The sequence below is a fragment of the Delphinapterus leucas genome, chromosome 12 (genome assembly GCF_059928025.1).
Source record: "Delphinapterus leucas isolate spDelLeu-1000000601 "Yukka" chromosome 12, BTC_Dleu_Yukka2, whole genome shotgun sequence".
NCBI lineage: Eukaryota > Metazoa > Chordata > Mammalia > Artiodactyla > Monodontidae > Delphinapterus > Delphinapterus leucas.
The window spans coordinates 78,593,343-78,611,655 of record NC_143140.1 but is presented as its reverse complement, the minus strand read 5'-3'; the positions used below and the strand labels follow the sequence as shown (position 1 = coordinate 78,611,655).

At 34.2% G+C, this 18,313-nt stretch overlaps 1 protein-coding gene across 5 annotated transcripts in view; it reads right to left on the bottom strand.

The window, feature by feature from the left end:
* Positions 1–18,313, bottom strand: part of STXBP5 (syntaxin binding protein 5) — a 165,990-nt gene that overhangs the window by 97,684 nt on the left and 49,993 nt on the right. For 4 of the 5 annotated variants that reach the window (XR_016395246.1, XM_022558713.2, XM_022558722.2 and 1 more), the window contains exons 6-8: positions 17,593–17,656; positions 13,496–13,579; positions 5,754–5,877 (exon numbers count right to left, since the gene is read on the bottom strand). Coding sequence is in view for 4 of the 5 variants with exons in the window: in XM_022558713.2 (XP_022414421.1) it covers positions 5,754–5,877; positions 13,496–13,579; positions 17,593–17,656 (272 nt within the window). In the remaining variant the exon portion in view is untranslated. The remainder of the gene's footprint in view (positions 1–5,753; positions 5,878–13,495; positions 13,580–17,592; positions 17,657–18,313) is intronic. The other variant, XM_089922103.1, reaches the window with a different exon arrangement.

Here is an 18,313-nt window from a genome sequence, read left to right as displayed (position 1 = left end):
CAAATAGCTAAACGACATTTAGAGCATCACTGGATTTCACCATTAAGTGTCATTTCACTTCTTAACTGCTATGCCACCTCCGTAGAAAAATGTGTGCTTACTCTTTCAACTACCTGTGAACTACTTTGATAAATCATTGAAAAGATCTGGTTAAATATAAAACTCGACTTAATAAATCACATAAACCTCCATGTCACATGTGATTCCTTCTGGTCTCTTATTATGCCCTGCTTCCCATCCCCCAAAATTACCCAGCCACAATCAACAAAGTCCTATTGATTCTAATTCCAGAATTTCATTATGTATGTCCATTTCTTCTCATTAGCAGTCACAATTGACATCTTCATTATTTACTGTTAACAACAGCTTCCTAATTGACCTCCCTCTTCTGCTCCCAGCTCATCTGATGCAATACCATCAAAGCAGTATTTCCAAATATAAATTTTATGTTTCTCATTATAAAATCATTTCCTAGGTCTCCATCATGAAGTCCAAACTCTTTAGCATACTACAAGGTATATTTTTGCCTCTGTATGCAGTTCTGTCTTAGTTTCCTGCTACTCGCCCAAAGGAATTTTAAACATTGGTCATATTAAACTATTAACAGTTTTCCAAGAATACTCTGCTTTTGATTATGTCTTTGCACCTTCTGGCTAAAATAACCTTGCTCTGCTCTTTGCTATCTTATAACACTCAAATATAAAAACTAGGGAAAACTCTGTAATGGACTACATTAAAGAACTGCTGTATGGATTTGTTATTTATTGAATGTATTATGCTTCAGGTAAATCTTAAAAGTAGATTAATAGAAATTTTTAATATCTCACATCCTTAAAATATTACATTAAGTTAGCTTTACTTATGTGAAGTTTGAATTTATCTTTCCTTCAGCAACGTTTAACAGAATAAAAGTTCTCTAATCCTGGGTTATTCTTTGATAAATGGATTGATTGTACTGATGAATAAGCTCCACGAACTAAATCTTAAAATGTCATTTCCTATAATGGATACCTATTGATTTTGACTATCTACCATCTCCATTTCCTCTGAGAATAATCTGACTTTGGTGAACATGACAATAGCAGAAAAATCTCACTCTGCAACACATCACACGCACATACCCAGGGTTACATGGGAGATCCTCTGGGGCCCTGGGTCAGCAAATCACTTAACCATGATGACTGCTTCAGGGTAAGTACCTGAGCCATGCCAGGACTACCAAAGTTCTTCCCTCTTAAAAAATGAAAGCCTATCTGCCATAGGAGAGAAACAAGCCAAAAGAGAGAGAGAGGGAAGTAGGGCTTACCCACTAGGCTTACCATACAGACATACAGAACTTACAGCCCACCAAGATGAAATGACTTTGCAGAGTCAATAGATGGTGCAAATCCTGCTTCATTTCCACACAATCATAAAACTTTACACCTTAAAAATCACCTTGCTCAATCCTTTCATTCTACATACGCTGAAACGAAGTCCCAGAAAACAGTAATTATCTCTACAAAGTATTTCACAGACAGCAGAGCTAGAATTACATTCCAGATTGTCTGACTGCCAGGGAAATGTTCTTTGATAGTCATAAAGACTAGATTAAAGGGAGATATCACATTTTGTTTGTTTTGGTCAAAAATCATCTGTCGAGTAATTTCAGACACCCAAATAGAGACTTTCTGAAAAAATAAGACTATCAACCATCTTGATATGCATAAAATTATACAACTTTATATCAGAAAATTACCTTAAATGAATTCAAATTATTCTCCTTTCTTGGCCATTTTATCATCATTATCTAGATAACTGCTATGCCCCTCAGAATAAGAGTCCACTAACAAACAGCTTTAGCGATGAATGATGCCATCGGAGGGTAAACTGAACATAGCTAGCAAATCTGGGGAACTGTCTTATAATTAAATTATAATTCAAGCACCAGGCCGTCATTTCTCAAAGTGTATTCCACGGAACCCTAGACAACCACAAGATGCTCTGTGAACAAAAGACGCTAAAGTCAAATAAGTTTGGGAAAAGCTACATAAAATAAATTAATATATAAACCAACATAAATAATAAATATACAGTTGATCCTTGAACAACATGGGTTTGAGGTGCATGGGCCCACTTATGTGCAAATTTTTTTCAGTAGTAAATACTAGACTACTACAGATGTAGAACCACAGACACCAGGGTTGACTTTAGGTCATATGCAGATTTTCTACTAGGCAGTAGTGAGCATCTCAACACCCTGCGCTTTTCAAGGGTCAATCGTATATATGTATGTATACATGTGTTTACGTACCTTCCCTCTTAGAAATTCATAGTGTACGTTAAAGATTAAGAAGTCTTGTAGTGAAAAAAATGTTCAACTTTAATTCAGCATTTCTAAAACTTCTTTGATCATAACATACTTTTTCACCAAATAACTCATTAACATAGGAAAAATTAGTATCGTGAAATACATTTTGGGGAAAACTAATCTAAAAATCTTTTGGTCCTATCCTACCAAGTAAATAAGATATCCAAATTTATATTTACTATAATCGCATATGTATATAGCATGTCAGTTTCCAGGTACTTTCACTTACATTTTGCTTATTTGTTCTAAGGTGTAGAATGGTGCCTATCACATAGTAGAACCAATATTTGTTGAATGAATAAATAAAAGTACAATCAGTTCTAATCAATTATCAAGGTAACGCTTATTAATTTTTTTTTAAGAATAAGATATACTTAACCACTACCTTACGTGGTTTAGATACGAAAAAAGCCCAAGATTTATTGTAACTGTTAGAAAGTAAGAGCAAGAGATCACAACGCAAGATAGTAATGAAAAAAAGCCCTAAATTTCAATCCATCAAAGCAGATATTTAGTATACCAAAAATTGCATATACCACAAATATGGTATATGTATATATGGAATATGTGATATCTTGTTACTGTATGAAAAACACATTTTTGTGTTTTAATGTATAAAAATGCACTTAGCTTTGCCACTGAATTCAACTATCAGCATAAATTTAACTTTGGCAGGTATCTACCACATTACTGTTGCTGAAAATAATTCATATTTTATAAAGAAACAGTACTTCTGATGATCTACATTTTTAGGCTGCTATACTGTGCCAACAAACGCCATCCAACTTCCTAACATCTGCCACAGAAAAAAATGTACTTTTACATTTTGTTTGGATTCTAATTTTGAAAAAAAATATTATATCAAATATTCTTTGTCTTGTTTGAAAAAAGTAATTTTAACTAGTTACCCTTTTTTGCTAAGATATTACAAACCCTGTGGAAATCTATTTATGCTACTTCTAAAAGTCTGCTCTCAAGGTCTTAAGATTTTAGTATAAAAGAAGTATCAAGATTAAATAGAAAATCACCATTCGGCAACCAATAAGTAATCCATCCAAGAAACAACAACAGATGCTAAAAACAGAGGGTAAAAATTTGATGAGGAACGGTATGTTTACAGAGTCTCAAATATTTCCCCCAAATCAAAACACTTATTGATTACAAGAAAAAATAAAAAACATTTATTAATTTCAAAAGGAAAAAATAACGTTATAATGGAGAGACCTAGTAGACAGAAGCTTAATCAAGGGATCAGAGTATGAGACATCACTAGGACAAATCAAACATAAGCTCCACCTGAGGCTGCAAAAAGAACACATCAGTCCTTTTGGGATATTCCTGCTGAAAATGTACAACATGAATCTAAACATGAAAAAACATCAGACAAAACCAAATGGAGGCACATCCTATAAAATAACTGACCTGTAATGTTCAAAATTTATCAGTTAGGAAAGTCAAGAAAAGGCTCAAGAACAGTTCCAGTTTGAACGAGACTAAAGAAACATGACAACTAAATCTATCCTGCATACAGACCCTTTTGATAAACGGCAAAACTTGGTGATATAGGAGAATGTCTTTGTAAGAAACAAATACTGAAATATTTTGGGATGACTGGGCAATATGTTGAAAACTTACTCTCACATGGTCTGAAAGAAAAAAACCTCTTTGTACTAGACTTACAAAAAAAGATAAAAATTTAGATAAAACTTTAAAACCAATATTACATATTGCTACCATCTTCAATATTATTTTTATTTCCTTCTGGATTTGAAATTAAAGGTCTTGAAACTACTCATCTACTGTTTTGGTTTTCTGAATTCCTAGGTTCCAGTGGGGTTGGGAGATGCTAAAATGTATGGGAATACTCAGGAGTACCACAAAGATTAGGGACTTAGGCACTAACAGAAGGAAGAACAAAAACATATTAGGGAAAACTGGAACCTGCTATCAAAAGGGCTATCTTCTGGAGGCACACATAAATAGACCTGTAGCAAATTTAAAATAAGTGCTTTTCCAGAAGATGACTGCTACCAAAAAGCAGTGGTAAAATAAATTACAATATGTGGCTAAAAGAATTATTATTTTTACCAGAAAACAAACAAGTCTAAAAATGCATATTGCTACAGAAAGATGTTTTTAATTTGACTGTTTATTTTCTACATTGTAATAATGCAGAATGTACCAATTTTTTTTTTAAAAGTGGGCATTCATATTTTAAAGCAAACAATGAAACATTAGCAATAACTACAAAAGTACTCTTTCAGTATGCTACCAATTTAAAAAACAGTTCCTTTTTATTTCCCTAAATTTGCTGGTTAAGAACCTCTTAGGGTAGAATTGCGAGAATGCAGATTAATAAAGAAATACAAATTCCTAGGCCTCATCCAAAATTCAAACAAGGTCTTCATAATGTGTTCATAAGCACCCTAATAAAACCTTCATGGAGGTTCTGTATATATTACTTGTACAGAAAAAAGTTAACAAAGCAGGCTTGAGACCGCTATCCCTAGAAAGGTCAGCTTGTAAGATTAGCTCTCTTGGTTGGTAACTGGTAACTTGGCTTTCAAGACAGCTTCCACCATGCCAAGACTGATAAGGGTGGCACACTATGCTATATTATCTATACAAACAATATGGTTTATGACCAATCTCTGCTTTCCTTCTGAGCATCTAAAATTTTGGTACGTGCTAAAGCAGAGGGTACCTGTGGACTGACATCAATACAAACTATGGACTTCTGGGCTCAGGGGAGCTTCGCTGGTAGATAACGTTTCACACATGTGGTAATAACTCATTGCTAGAGGAATTAAGCATGTCCTGTGTGACTCCACTGGGAGAAGACTGTTGGAAGCTTCAACCTGGCTTCCTCCAAACTTCACCCCATGTGCCTTTTCCCTGTACTGATTTTGCTTTGCATCCTTTTGCTGAGTCCTATGAGTCTTCCTAGTGAATCAAACTTGGGGTCATTTTGGAGACTCTGAAAACAATACTTTAATGTATAAAATTACCTTCTTAGAGTTCCAAGTGTTTCAGTACATATTATATATACATTAGCAACTTGCAATTGATAACTTTAAGATGACAACAGTTTAAAGTAAGTCCTATATCACTCACAAAATTATCTACTTTTTGGACTACTGGAGAAAAGAATACTCAGAAGATTATGTAACTTCATTTTCTCAAAGCTCATATTTGCAATTTCAACCGCAAATATAGTTATTTGAGATTTTATTTACCTGGTTGTTACACATTATTTCTATATGTATAAATATTTAAAATTCAGAATGAAAGAAAACCCATCCTTATCATCAAAAACAAACAAACAAACAAATCCAAATGCAAACTCAAAACAGTTTACTGTCCATCACAATTTAGGTGGTATTTAAAAGGGATACATTCTTACCATGTGGAGTTATCGTCTGTACAGGCTTAGCAGGGGATCTCACATTCCATATAGTCAAAGTGCCATCTGAATGACTGCAAATAAATTGTTTTCCTTCATGATGCCAAGCAACAGAGTGGATAGCCTATAGAAGAGGGGTAAAGAATTCCATTTTTAAAAACAAAATTTTATTTAAACACCAAGTTATTCATAATTAATTTTTCATTTTAAACTTTTTATTTCACAAGCTAACATCAATAATGTTAATCTTAAATTCCCATAACTCAGTCCTCCTGTCATTATGAGATTTAATTTGGTTCTGACACTATTTTAATGATTTTTACTTTATTTACTCCTTAAGTGAGCGTAAGGATAATATGATAGTGGTATATGTATTATTGACAAGTTCAGGAAAACAAAATGTATTCTTACAATAAACAATAACTAAACATAAATTACCAAGCAATTATAATCAATATTCCATTGGAAAAACTAGTTGCATTGACAGATGAGAACAAATTTTAGAAATTAACTAAAATTTTAGAATTTTTAGACAAAAATGTACATTTGGAATTAAGGTCAATTAAAAATACCTCAGACTGAGCTTTAAGACAGGTTACCCATTTCTCACAGTAATTATTAAGGTGACTTTTAAAATCTGAAATTTATTTTATATGTCTGAGCCACTTAAAAACTATCTGAAGAATATTTTTTAAGTTTTAAACTTTTAAATTTATTTATTTAAAATTTATTTATCTTTTTAAAAAAATTAAAATTTTTAAAGGTTACTTTCCATTCAGTTATTACAAGATATTGGCTATATTCCCTGTGTTGTACAATGTTATACAATACATCCTTCAGCCTATCTTACACCCAACAGTTTATGCCTCCCACTCCCTGACCCCTAGATTGTCCATCCCCCACCTCCCCACTGGTAACCAGTAGTTTGTTCTCTATTATCTGTGAGTCTGCTTCTTATTTGTTATATTCACTAGTTTGCTGTATCTTTTAGATTCCACATATAAGTGATATAATACAGTATTTGTCTTTCTCTGTCTGGCTCATTTGACTTAGCATAATGCCCTCAAAGTCTATCCATGTTGCTGCAAATGACAAAATTCCATTCTTTTTTATGGCTGAGTGGTATTCCATTGTATATATACACCATATTTTCTTTATCCATTCATCTCTTGATGGGCACTTTGGTTGCTTCCCTATCTTGGCAATTGCTATGAACACTGAGGTGCATATAACTTCTAAGGAAACAATCCCATTTACCATTATATCAAAAAGAATAAAATACCCAGGAATAAACCTACCTAAGGAGGCAAAACATCTGTATTATGAAAACTATAAGATGCTGATGAAAGAAATTGAAGATGACACAAATAAAAAGATATACTGTGTTCTTGAATTGGAGGAATCAATATTGTTAAAATGATCATACTACACAAGGCAATCTACAGATTCAGTACAATCCTTATCAAAATACCAATGGCATTTTTCATAGAACTAGAACAAATAATTTTAAAATTTATATGGAAACACAGAAGACCTTGAATAGCCAAAATGATCTTAAGAAGAACAGAGCTGGAGGAATCATATTCCCTGGCTTCAGACTATACTACAAAGCTACAGTCATCAAAACAGTATGGTACTGGCACAAAACAGACACATAGCTCAATGAAACTGGATAGAGAGCCTAGAAATAAATCCATGCACTTATGGTCGATTAATCTATGAAAAAGGAGGCAAGAATGTACAATGGAGAAAAGACAGTCTCTTCAGTAAGTGATGCTGGGAAAACTGGACAGCTACACGTATGGTTTGGCCAACCCAATAAAAGAATGAAATTAGAACATTCTCCAACACCATATACAAAAATAAATTCAAAATGGATTAAAGATCTAAATGAAAGACTGGATACTATAAAACTCCTTGAGGAAAACATAGTCATAATACTCTTCAACATAAACTGCAGCAATATTTTGTTTGGATCTGTCTCCTCAAGTAAAGGAAATAATAGTAAAAATAAACAAATGGGACCTAATTCAACTTAAGGTTTTTCTACAGCAAAGGAAACCATCGACAAAATAAAAAGACAACCTACTGAACGTGAGAAAAATATCTGCAAATGATATGACTGGTAAGGGATTAATATCCCACATATTTAAACAGCTCATACAACTCAACATCAAAGAAACAAACAACCTGATTACAAAATGGGCAGAAGAACTCAACAGACATTCTTCCATAGAGGAAATGGAGATGGCCAACAGGCACATGAAAAGATGCTCAACATGGTTAATTATCAAGGAAACGCAAATCAAAACTACAATGAGATATCACCTCACACCTGTCAGAATGGCTATCATCAAAAGAACACAAATAACAAATGTTGGCGAGGATGTGGAGAAAAGGGAACCTTCATACACTGTCGTTGGGAATGTAAATTCGTGCAGCCACTGTGAAAAACAGTATGGAGGTTTCTCAAAAACCTAAAAATAGAGTTACCATATGATCCAGCAATTCCACTCCTGGGTATATATCCAAAAAAAACAAAAACATTAATTCGAAAAGATACATGCTCCCCAATGTTCATGAAAAATATTTTTATATGACCAAAGTTTGTTACCCTTCAATTTTTTGTTCTGATATTATTTAAATTTTGTCTGTAAAAAATTTAAAAAATCACTCTCCTACGTTCTCTTTAAATTACTTCTTTTTTATTCAAGTTGATACACTTCTTGTTCTTAATGGTCAACAGACTCTAAAAGCTATCAGCTATCCTACTAGAATGTCTTGAACTGCCAAGTGCAGCACAAAAACCATGTAACTGGAAGTTAAGAGTTTCACTTACATACAAAGTCATCATTTAGTATCATCACTCAATGTCCATTTATTTGGGTTCCTCATATGCTTATACATTTAAGTTAAATAAAATAATTTAATGTTTATGGATCACATTTTAAAATTTAAATGATGATAGACAAAGACAATCAGCTGTATTTTTATTTATTTATTTATTTTATAAATTTATTTATTTATTTTTATTTTTGGCTGCGTTGGGTCTTTCTTGCTGCACATGGGCTTTCTCTCTAGTTGCGGCAACAGGGGGCTACTCTTTGTTGAGGTGCATGGGCTTCTCATTGCAATGGCTTCTCTTTGTTGTGGAGCATGGACTATAGGCACACGGGCTTCAGTAGCTGTGGCATGTGGGGCTTAATAATTGTGGCTCACAGGCTCTAGAGCTCAGGCTCAGTAGTTGTGGTGCACGGGCTTAGTTGCTCCGCAGCATGTGGGATCTTCCCAGACCAGGGCTCTAACCCGTGTCCCCTGCATTGGCAGGTGGATTCTTAACCACCGTGCCACCAGGGAAGTCCCTCAGTTGTATTTTTAAATGCCAATATTTAATATAATGTTTTAGGGTCGAAGTATCTCTAACAAAATTCTAAATAAAATCTTAAAATAGTAATAAACTTATTCCAAAGTATACACATGACATTCCATAAACTCAATCTTAGAATAAGCAATTTCTTGGACTTCCCAGAAGTCCATGGTGCAGTGGTTAAGAATCCACCTGCCAATGCAGGGGACATGAGTTCAATCCCTGATCCAGGAAGATCCCACACGCTGCGAAGCAACTAAGCCCATGCACCACAACTACTGAGCCTGCACTCTAGAGCCTGTGAGCCACAATTACTGAGCCTGCATGCTACAACTACTGAAGCCTGCACACCTAGAGCCTGTGCTCCGCAACAAGAGAAGCCACTGCAATGAGAAGCCCGCACACCACAACAAAGAATAGCCCCTGCTCATTGCAACTAGAGAAAGCCCGCACACAGCAATGTGTGAATAAAGCCCGCACACAGCAATGTGTGAATAAAGCCCGCACACAGCAATGAATAAATAAATAAATATATTTATTTGTTTAAAAAAAGTTAAAATAAGCAACTTCTTAGTCGCCTTAATAGATGAAATTATTTCTGTAAAATATAAGTAACGTTAAGAAGCTATACACAAAGTTATTTAAATATATTTTTTTAAAAGTGATAAAAGAAATACAAGAGAGGTTTACAGTGTTATCTGGAACTTATAAATAAAAACATTCTAATCTTATATATAAAAATGTGTAACATATACATAAGTATATATATTATATAAAGAGAACTAATATTTCTACTTAGCTAAAGAAAACAATATACATCTTTAAGAGTACCTTTTATTTTTAAGATATTAAATTATTAAGCATTCCAAAAATAAATACTAGCTAATTACAGGGACCAATAGCTCATAATATTTTGGATAACAGAGAGAAACAAGTAACAGAAAATACCCTACAAAAAGAAATAGCCAAATGTGAACTTTTAAATACAACAAACATGCACAACTTTTTCCATTATTTCTGCAATGTTTAAAGTACAAATACAACTTGATAAAAGATTTTTTTTCCTAATAGTCTAATACCATTACTTGTAATACTACATATGTGCTACCCAAGTGTGTATATATATATATATATATATGTAAACATAAATATCAATAATGTATATATAGTATAGTAAACTTTATGCTACAGTAATGTATATACTATGTAAGTATAGTGTAAGTATATGTATACTGTGTAGTTGACTCTTGAACAACACGGGTTTGAATCATGCAGGTCCACTTATATGCAGACTTTCTTTTTTTTTTTTTTTTTTTGCGGTACGCAGGCCTCTCACTGTTGTGGCCTCTCCCGTTGCGGAGCACAGACTCCAGATGCACAGGCTCAGCGGCCATGACTCACGGGCCCAGCTGCTCCGCGGCATGTGGGATCCTCCCGGACCGGGGCACGAACCCATGTCCCCTGCATCGGCAGGCGGACTCTCAACCACTGCGCTACCAGGGAAGCCCAGGTTCTACTTTTAAGCAACTGAAATATGACATGCTTTTGTGTAGTTTTCTTCATGTTTCTTCTGCTTTGAGTTCATTGAACTTCTAAGATATCTGTATATTCTAGAAGTTTATAGGGTTTAAAGTCTTCATCAAATTTGGGAAACTTTGGGTCATTAGTTCTTCAAATATGTTTTCTGTTCACATGCTCCCTTCTGAGACTCCTGCTACACATATATTAGTCTTCTTGAAGTTGTACCACAGTTCACTGATGTTCTGCTCATTCTTTGCTCATCTTTCATATTGAGTAATTTCTACTGCTATGTGTCTTCGTTAATCAAGCTTTTCTTCTGCAATATCAAATCTTCTGGTAAACCCATCCAGAGAAAATTTTTCATCTTAGACATTTTTCATCTCTAGAAATTACACTTGTGTTTTTGAAGTTTTGCATGTCTTTCCTCAACATTTTCATGCTTTCATTTACCTTTTAGAGCATATGGAGTCTGTTTAATATTTGTTTTAGTATCCTTGTCTACTAATTATACCATCAGTATCATTTCTGAGTCTGCTTCTATTGACTGCATTTTGTTCTCCTTTTGCATTATATTTCCTGCTTCTTTGCATGCATCATAGATTTTTATCTGGATGCTAATCATTGTGAAATTTATGATGGGTTGTTATACTCTTTTAAAGATTTTTGAGCCTTTTTTCTGGGATGCAGTTAAAAATACTGCTTGGAAACAGCTTAGACTTTTTAAGGCTTGCTTTTAAGCTCTGTTAGGCTAGCTGAGCCAGCCTGTAATGCAGGGCTAGTTTGGCCCCACTACTGAGGCAGTACCTTTCTGAGCACTCTTCCTGATGCCCTGTCTACTACAGGCTTTCTCCATTCTGCTGGGAATGTGAACTACTCTCAGTCCTCTGTGTGCTACGAGAATCGTTCCACCTACTCCTTTCCAGTGGATCTTTTCCAAGCCTCACACCCATGCAGTAATCAGTATTCAGCTGAAGACGCAGGGTGAAGGGCTCCTTGCGAACTTTTAAAACTATCTCTAGGCAGTTCTCTACTCTCTGTTACCTTGTCTTATAAGCTATGGATATCTTCCCCAATTTCCCAACTCTGCCTCCTCAACTTAGGGAGACTGTTGGGCTTATTAAATTAGGTTCCCCCCTTCCCCCTTCATGGGCTGAGACCTGGAAGATCTCTCCAGGTCATAAGCTAAGGCAATTGAAGGGCTCACCTTGTTTCCCCTCTCTAAGGAATCCCTGTTCTACACTACCTGCTAATTTCTAAAAACTGTTCTTTCATGTATTTTTCCAGTGTATTTAAGGTGAGATGGTAAATTCCCTGTGACTCCATAGTGGCTAAAGCCAAGATAACTATTTAAATGACAAAAGCAAAACAAAAAAAAGTCAGTTTTTCAAATGTGCTTTCATTTTGACATAGGAAACGGCTCTACAGGCCAAAGCTTCCAGAGAAATGACAAGAACTCTTTATTAAAAATATTCTTTTAAAATAATTTCAAGATCTTGATTGGTGAACCACAGAATACTTACTAACTAAAAAGCTTTAAATACAAAAAAGCATACAGCTATGAAAGCAAAGGAAATTCTTTTATTCAAGCTTAAAAGATAATACGCAGACATTTACAAAGTATTCCAAGTATTGCTACAGTTGCTCAAGGTAGTCTGCTTGAGTAACTGAAAGCATCGATATGAACACATGACATATTTCTCAAAAACAAACAAACAAAACCACTTACACATTTCCTAGATCTATTCACTGAATTGGAAATTGTGAACACTCCTGGTACCCAAATTAGGGTCACTAGATACCATTTCACACTGAAAGAAGCCAGTTTCATGGAAAAAGATATTCTAAATTTGGGACAGAAATATACAAGATTAATAGGTATACTTTGTTATAACAGATGGCAAGGAAGCTATCTAAGAGTATTATCACCAGAGGACTCGGGAAACAACTGGAAGAGATTCACTGACCAAAGATGGGACAATTTGAAAATCAACAAGGATAATAACTTCAGTGTACTGAAGCATATGAAATACGTTCAAATCTTTGAGTACATAGTGAAACAGAAAACAAGAACAAATTACCCATCATTAAGATTACTAGAGAACAACCTCTTTAGAGTAAATACTGAAATAAAAAGAAAGCATCAAGCATTTATCCTGCCTTTCCTATCTGAACTGTCCTACTATATAACCAAAAGAGTAAACAAGAAGTTTCTCTTTACTGAAGTGTCCCACATAATAGAGAAGGAATTATAAAATTAGAACTTCCCTATTTTGCAACACTATACACTAACAGATCTAGGTCTTGAACATCATCACTGGCTGCTAATATCACAAACAGACACTAATATTCAACCTGGTAGAAGAACATCAGCATCATCTATGAAATAGTCCTGCTAAAAATGAAACTAAATACGATCATGCCTCAGTAAACCATCCAATTTATAGGAAGTCTGAGGGCAAAAAAAGACAAAATCAATCAATCACAGTCTTTATTTGGATCCTAAAGCAAGCAAACTATAAATATTTACAGCATACTATCACTTGTATAAAAATTTAAAATAGCATACATTTATTAATTTGTTTGTAAATGCAGAAAATATCTCTGGAAGAATACATGAGAAACTAACATTGCGACATGAGGTAAGGGAACCGGATGGCCAAATGATAGGAGTTGCAGAGATTTTTTTTTCTATCTTTTGACCTATTTTAATATATTATTTCATATATATGCAAAAACTGTGCGTTACTGCAATTAAAAAGGTTGCCTAAAAAAATCACTCATTAAGTTCTTAGAGAAGCCGTTCTGAGCTAGAGCAATGACAACAGCTTTTGATTAGCAAAAATAATGTTATTACCTCATCGTAGGTGTATCTGTAGTCTGCTTTCTTTGATTTGAGGTCCCATAACACTACTGTTCCAGATTCAAAGCCAATTAAAAGCTGTAATAAAAGAAAATGCCACATTACCTAGGAATGACATGAATCATATGAAACACTTATTTGCTGATGATAAAGATAATTATTACCATTCATATGTTTCAGGTATGAAATTATAATATCATTAAACATCTGCATTGCTAATTACTAATCTCATGGATGACATATGGGAAAACTGCACTGCATATTTATATGCCTTCGATCATTAGGGATTCAACATATATTATACAACTGATTACTGAAAATGAAAACGGTACCATTTTGAAGTCCAGAGGGTATATTTTCATTAATTAATATAAGTCACCAATAAAAATTAACATTTTCATGTGCTTTAAAGTTTACAGACTTTTCTAATTCAACACATTGTCAGGCAATCTCATTTACTCATCTATATATTGATTAGTTCCAAATTATATCTAGCCTAGACCTCTCTCATGAGATTCAGACTTATAATTCCAGTGGCCACATGTTCACATATTTATTCCACAAGAACCTCAAAATAAATGTGTCCAAAGTGAATTCATTATTTTCTTCCCTACCCTCCTTTTCTGGTATTCCCTATTGCAGTGTCTCTCTCAGCATTCTTTTCTTTTTAATATTCATTAAGTCGCTCAGGCAAAAACCCTGGAGTCATCATTAACTCTAGTCTCTCCCCTACCAGGTAAATTTAAAAAGTACACACTAATATCTCTCTAATTTACTTTCCTCCACCTCCAATATCTCTCTCTTGGTTCAAGATACACAAATCTCTTCTCTAGTCTCTGGTCTCTCTGACTCTCCAGTCTTGGCCCTTTTTTTTTTAACCCATTCCATATTGTAGCTAGGGTGATAGTTCTAAAATGCAAATCTGATCATGTAATGTAGCTTTTTGTTTAAAACTTTTTAATGCCTTACCATTATTTTTAGATCAAGTCCAAACTGAATAATCTGACCTACAAGATACATCATGGTCTGGCCTCTGCTCACCTCCCCAGCTTCATCCTTTTCCACATCCCTCTTACCCAATACATTCCATTATATCTTTCAGGTCATGCTCTCTCTTACCTTTACACCTTTGTCCATGCGGCCACCCTAACTGGGCCACTCCATTCAAATGTCATCCTTTTTGCTTGACTAATCCTACTAATCCTTCATGTCATTTTAGCTATCACTTCTTCCTGAAAGTCTTCCTTGATCTACCAAATGTCAGCCAATGTCCTTCCTATGTGCTCCAACAGCAACCTGTACATTTTTTAACCTGAAGGGTCACTAGACAATAAAATAATGTCTTTTTCCTTATCTGAATTCTCTTGCAAACTGAAACACTGGTCTATTTAAGCAAGAACTGGTTTTACCTTGTTTACTACTATACCTCTAACATAAGACAGAGAGCCTGATATGTTGTAGGTACTTTTTTTGTGAATGAATAAGTTCCGGAATGAAATGCATGTTCTTGCCTCACAAACTCTCTACTGTTTACCACCTCCTGCACTGGCATTTTCCAAATCTCAGTATTCCCCCTGCTTGAAACCTTCTCCCTTTTTAATTCACTTTTATTCACTTTTTATTCACTTTTAAGCATTTAGTGTTGCTTCCTTGGGTAAGCCTACTCAATTCCTCTGGACAGACGGAGATGCTTCTTCTCTTACACAAGTAAACGCATTTTCATCTATATGTCTTTAGTATCTAATATACTGCCTAATGCACAGTAGCTATTCAATAAATATTTGTTTAATAAATACATGAATGATTGGTAGCTAGCCAATAACTGTTCATGTGACCTGGAGATATGAACAAATTTGGGGGCAGATCCAGTAACTTTAACTAAATCGCAACTTAGTGGATTTCAGACTACGGGGACATTTGGAAGAACGAGTCATTGAAACTAACAAAATAGATTTTCCCACCTTGGTAGGAAGTACACTTAATTTTCCTAACATAAACTCTTCTTTCTTCGGCAATCTGAAATACATACTCTTTCTGGAAAAAAAAACAAAACTGGTATTTGTTTCCTTTACCTTTTTCTAGTCCTTCTAAATATCTTGGACATGTATATGGCATTTTCTGATGGGGGAAGTAAGAGAGGAACTTCAGGAATAAGGAAAGAGATGGAAAAATATAAAATTTAAGAATTGATATACAGTATAAACAATACTGGATTGCTTAGGACACAGGTAACTTAAGCTCTAGCCTTAGATCTGCCACTTAGTAGCTATGTAACTTAAAAAAAAAAATTTTACCCATCCAGATCTTAGTAACATAAGAGGGTTAAAGTAAACTTTAACCTCTCTAGCCAGCTGTATCTTCCTAAGAATGTTAGAAATCTGTGCCAATAAGTTAAACTTTAATCCCTACAATCTCCTAAATATTAAAAAATAGAAGAACTGAAGGATGTGGTACTTATAAATAGAAAATTGCACAACTAAGATGCTAATAAATTTGGAAGTGAGAGAAAGCATTTTATGTTAGGATTATCAGGAAAGGTATCATGAAAGATATGTATTTAATCTGAGCCTCAAGATGTGAGTAGGAATTCAGCAGAGAAAGAACAGTGGGAAAGAATTCCAAACAGAGGGACTTATATAAATAAGGGATGGAGGTAGTAAAGAGCAGCTCACATTTGGGCAACAATAACTACTTGCTTCAGCATAGCATTCAGGTAAAGATGTTCTCAAAGATAATGAAACCTAGGGCTATGTTTTAAGGAAGGATTGTTTTGCTTGTTAGATACTGCAGAACCACTGAAAGCTTTTGAACAGGAAAGCAATAAGATTAAAATGGCACTCTAGGAAGACTGATCTGGAAATGACTCAAGAATGGGTTGGAATGCCTTGAACTGCAGTGGTCATAAGGAGATTGAATAGAAAAGACACTGCAATGGAAGGACTGAAATGACTTACTGACTGATTCAACGTAGAAGAAAGGGAAGTTTTCAATTCTTCCACCAGGTCTCCCACCCAAAGATTGGCTTTTAGACAATTATCTTATACCAAAAATAAGTAAGTAAAGTGAAGATATAGGTTACTGTAGCTTGCTTCATGTAGTTTCTCTCAAACCATACAATTGTATGATACAGGCTAGCTCTAAACAGTACCGCTATCCTTTTGTTTTCCCAGTGTTAACAGAACAGTGTTAACACAACATATAGGCTCTACCACTCTCACTAACTGAGAAAAGGAAAAACCTGAATAAACTTCACAAAATCCAGAACTTTCATATCACTGATTTCTGATAGTGATTAACTTTCTGGTACTGATGCAGACTAATTTTCATGATATTTTATAAGTAGAAAAAATATCATTAAATAGAACTACTGAGAGATTGGTTTGAATTAGGAAGTAGAGATTCATGGAAAAGAAAATTTTATTATTATTCAGAGTACTAATGAACCTAAATTAACAATAGCTAAGTAATGATCGCATGAAACTGGTTTCAAGTATAAAAAAATTAAGTATTACTTTTAAAAAGTCTCTATTGATCTGAGCTATTTATGGAGAAAAATTTAGGGGAGGGAGATACAGAGGCAACTCTAACATAAGATGTTATGGGATAAGTGCTATAAAAATTGTTTAACTAGTATAAAAAAGAATTCAAGACCAAAAGAAAATGGTTTTTGTCAGGATTATCAGAAAATAAGGGGAATTATTCTAAATAAGCCAAAAACAAGTTAACAACCTTTAACTGTATTTATTAAATTTTACTTGTTTTAGAGATTTCTTCTTTAAAATGTAAATATTTTAATTTTCACTTGTTCTTCATAATGCATACATAAGCAATTAAGTATATATGATATACAACCTTTAACTGTATTTATTAAATTTTACTTGTTTTAGAGATTTCTTCTTTAAAATGTAAATATTTTAATTTTCACTTGTTCTTCATAATGCATACATAAGCAATTAAGTATATATGATATACAACCTTTGTTATCAATCTCAACTTTGCAGAGTAAGTGTAGTTCTGGAATAGTTTGCATATTTAAAAAATACAAAATTCATGCATTTAAGTAATAAATATATATATTTAAAAAAATCTACCTTTCCTTCATCCATTGGATTATCACTTATATGGACAACAGGTCCTGGGTGAGATTTAGATGACCTAAAAGAAAAAAAGTTAAGATGTTTTTTCTCAAGTAAAAATTGCAATACTATTACATATTCATTACAATAAGAATAATGAATGGAAAATAAAGATATATTTACAAAGGTTGAAAACATTTCAGCAAGTGATCAGTAACAGATATATAGTTCTCAATATGGATCAAAATAGGAATCAGGAAAAATAGTGACTCTCACATTGATATAAGTCACAAAAATTTTAAATTATGTTCACTTGGGCTTCCCTGGTGGCGCAGCGGTTGAGAGTCCGCCTGCCGATGCAGGGGACATGGGTTCGTGCCCTGGTTCGGGAAGATCCCACATGCTGTGGAGCAGCTGGGCCCGTGAGCCATGGCCGCTGAGCCTGCGCGTCCGGAGCCTGTGCTCCGCAACGAGAGAGGCCACAACAGTGAGAGGCCCGTGTACCGCAAAAAAAAAAAAAAAAAAATTATGTACACTTTCTGTATAGGAAAGAATCTTCAATTTTGTATTTTAGCACAGAAAATTTATTCTCATGGTAGAATTCTCAAAGTTAATATTCTAAAATAAAGCAGCATCTAAAATATTGCTATCTTTATTTTACTCAATTCTAGCCTCCAGTTGGGGCATATCATCTAGTTACACACTTCATACCAAAAATAAGAAAAATTCCATTATG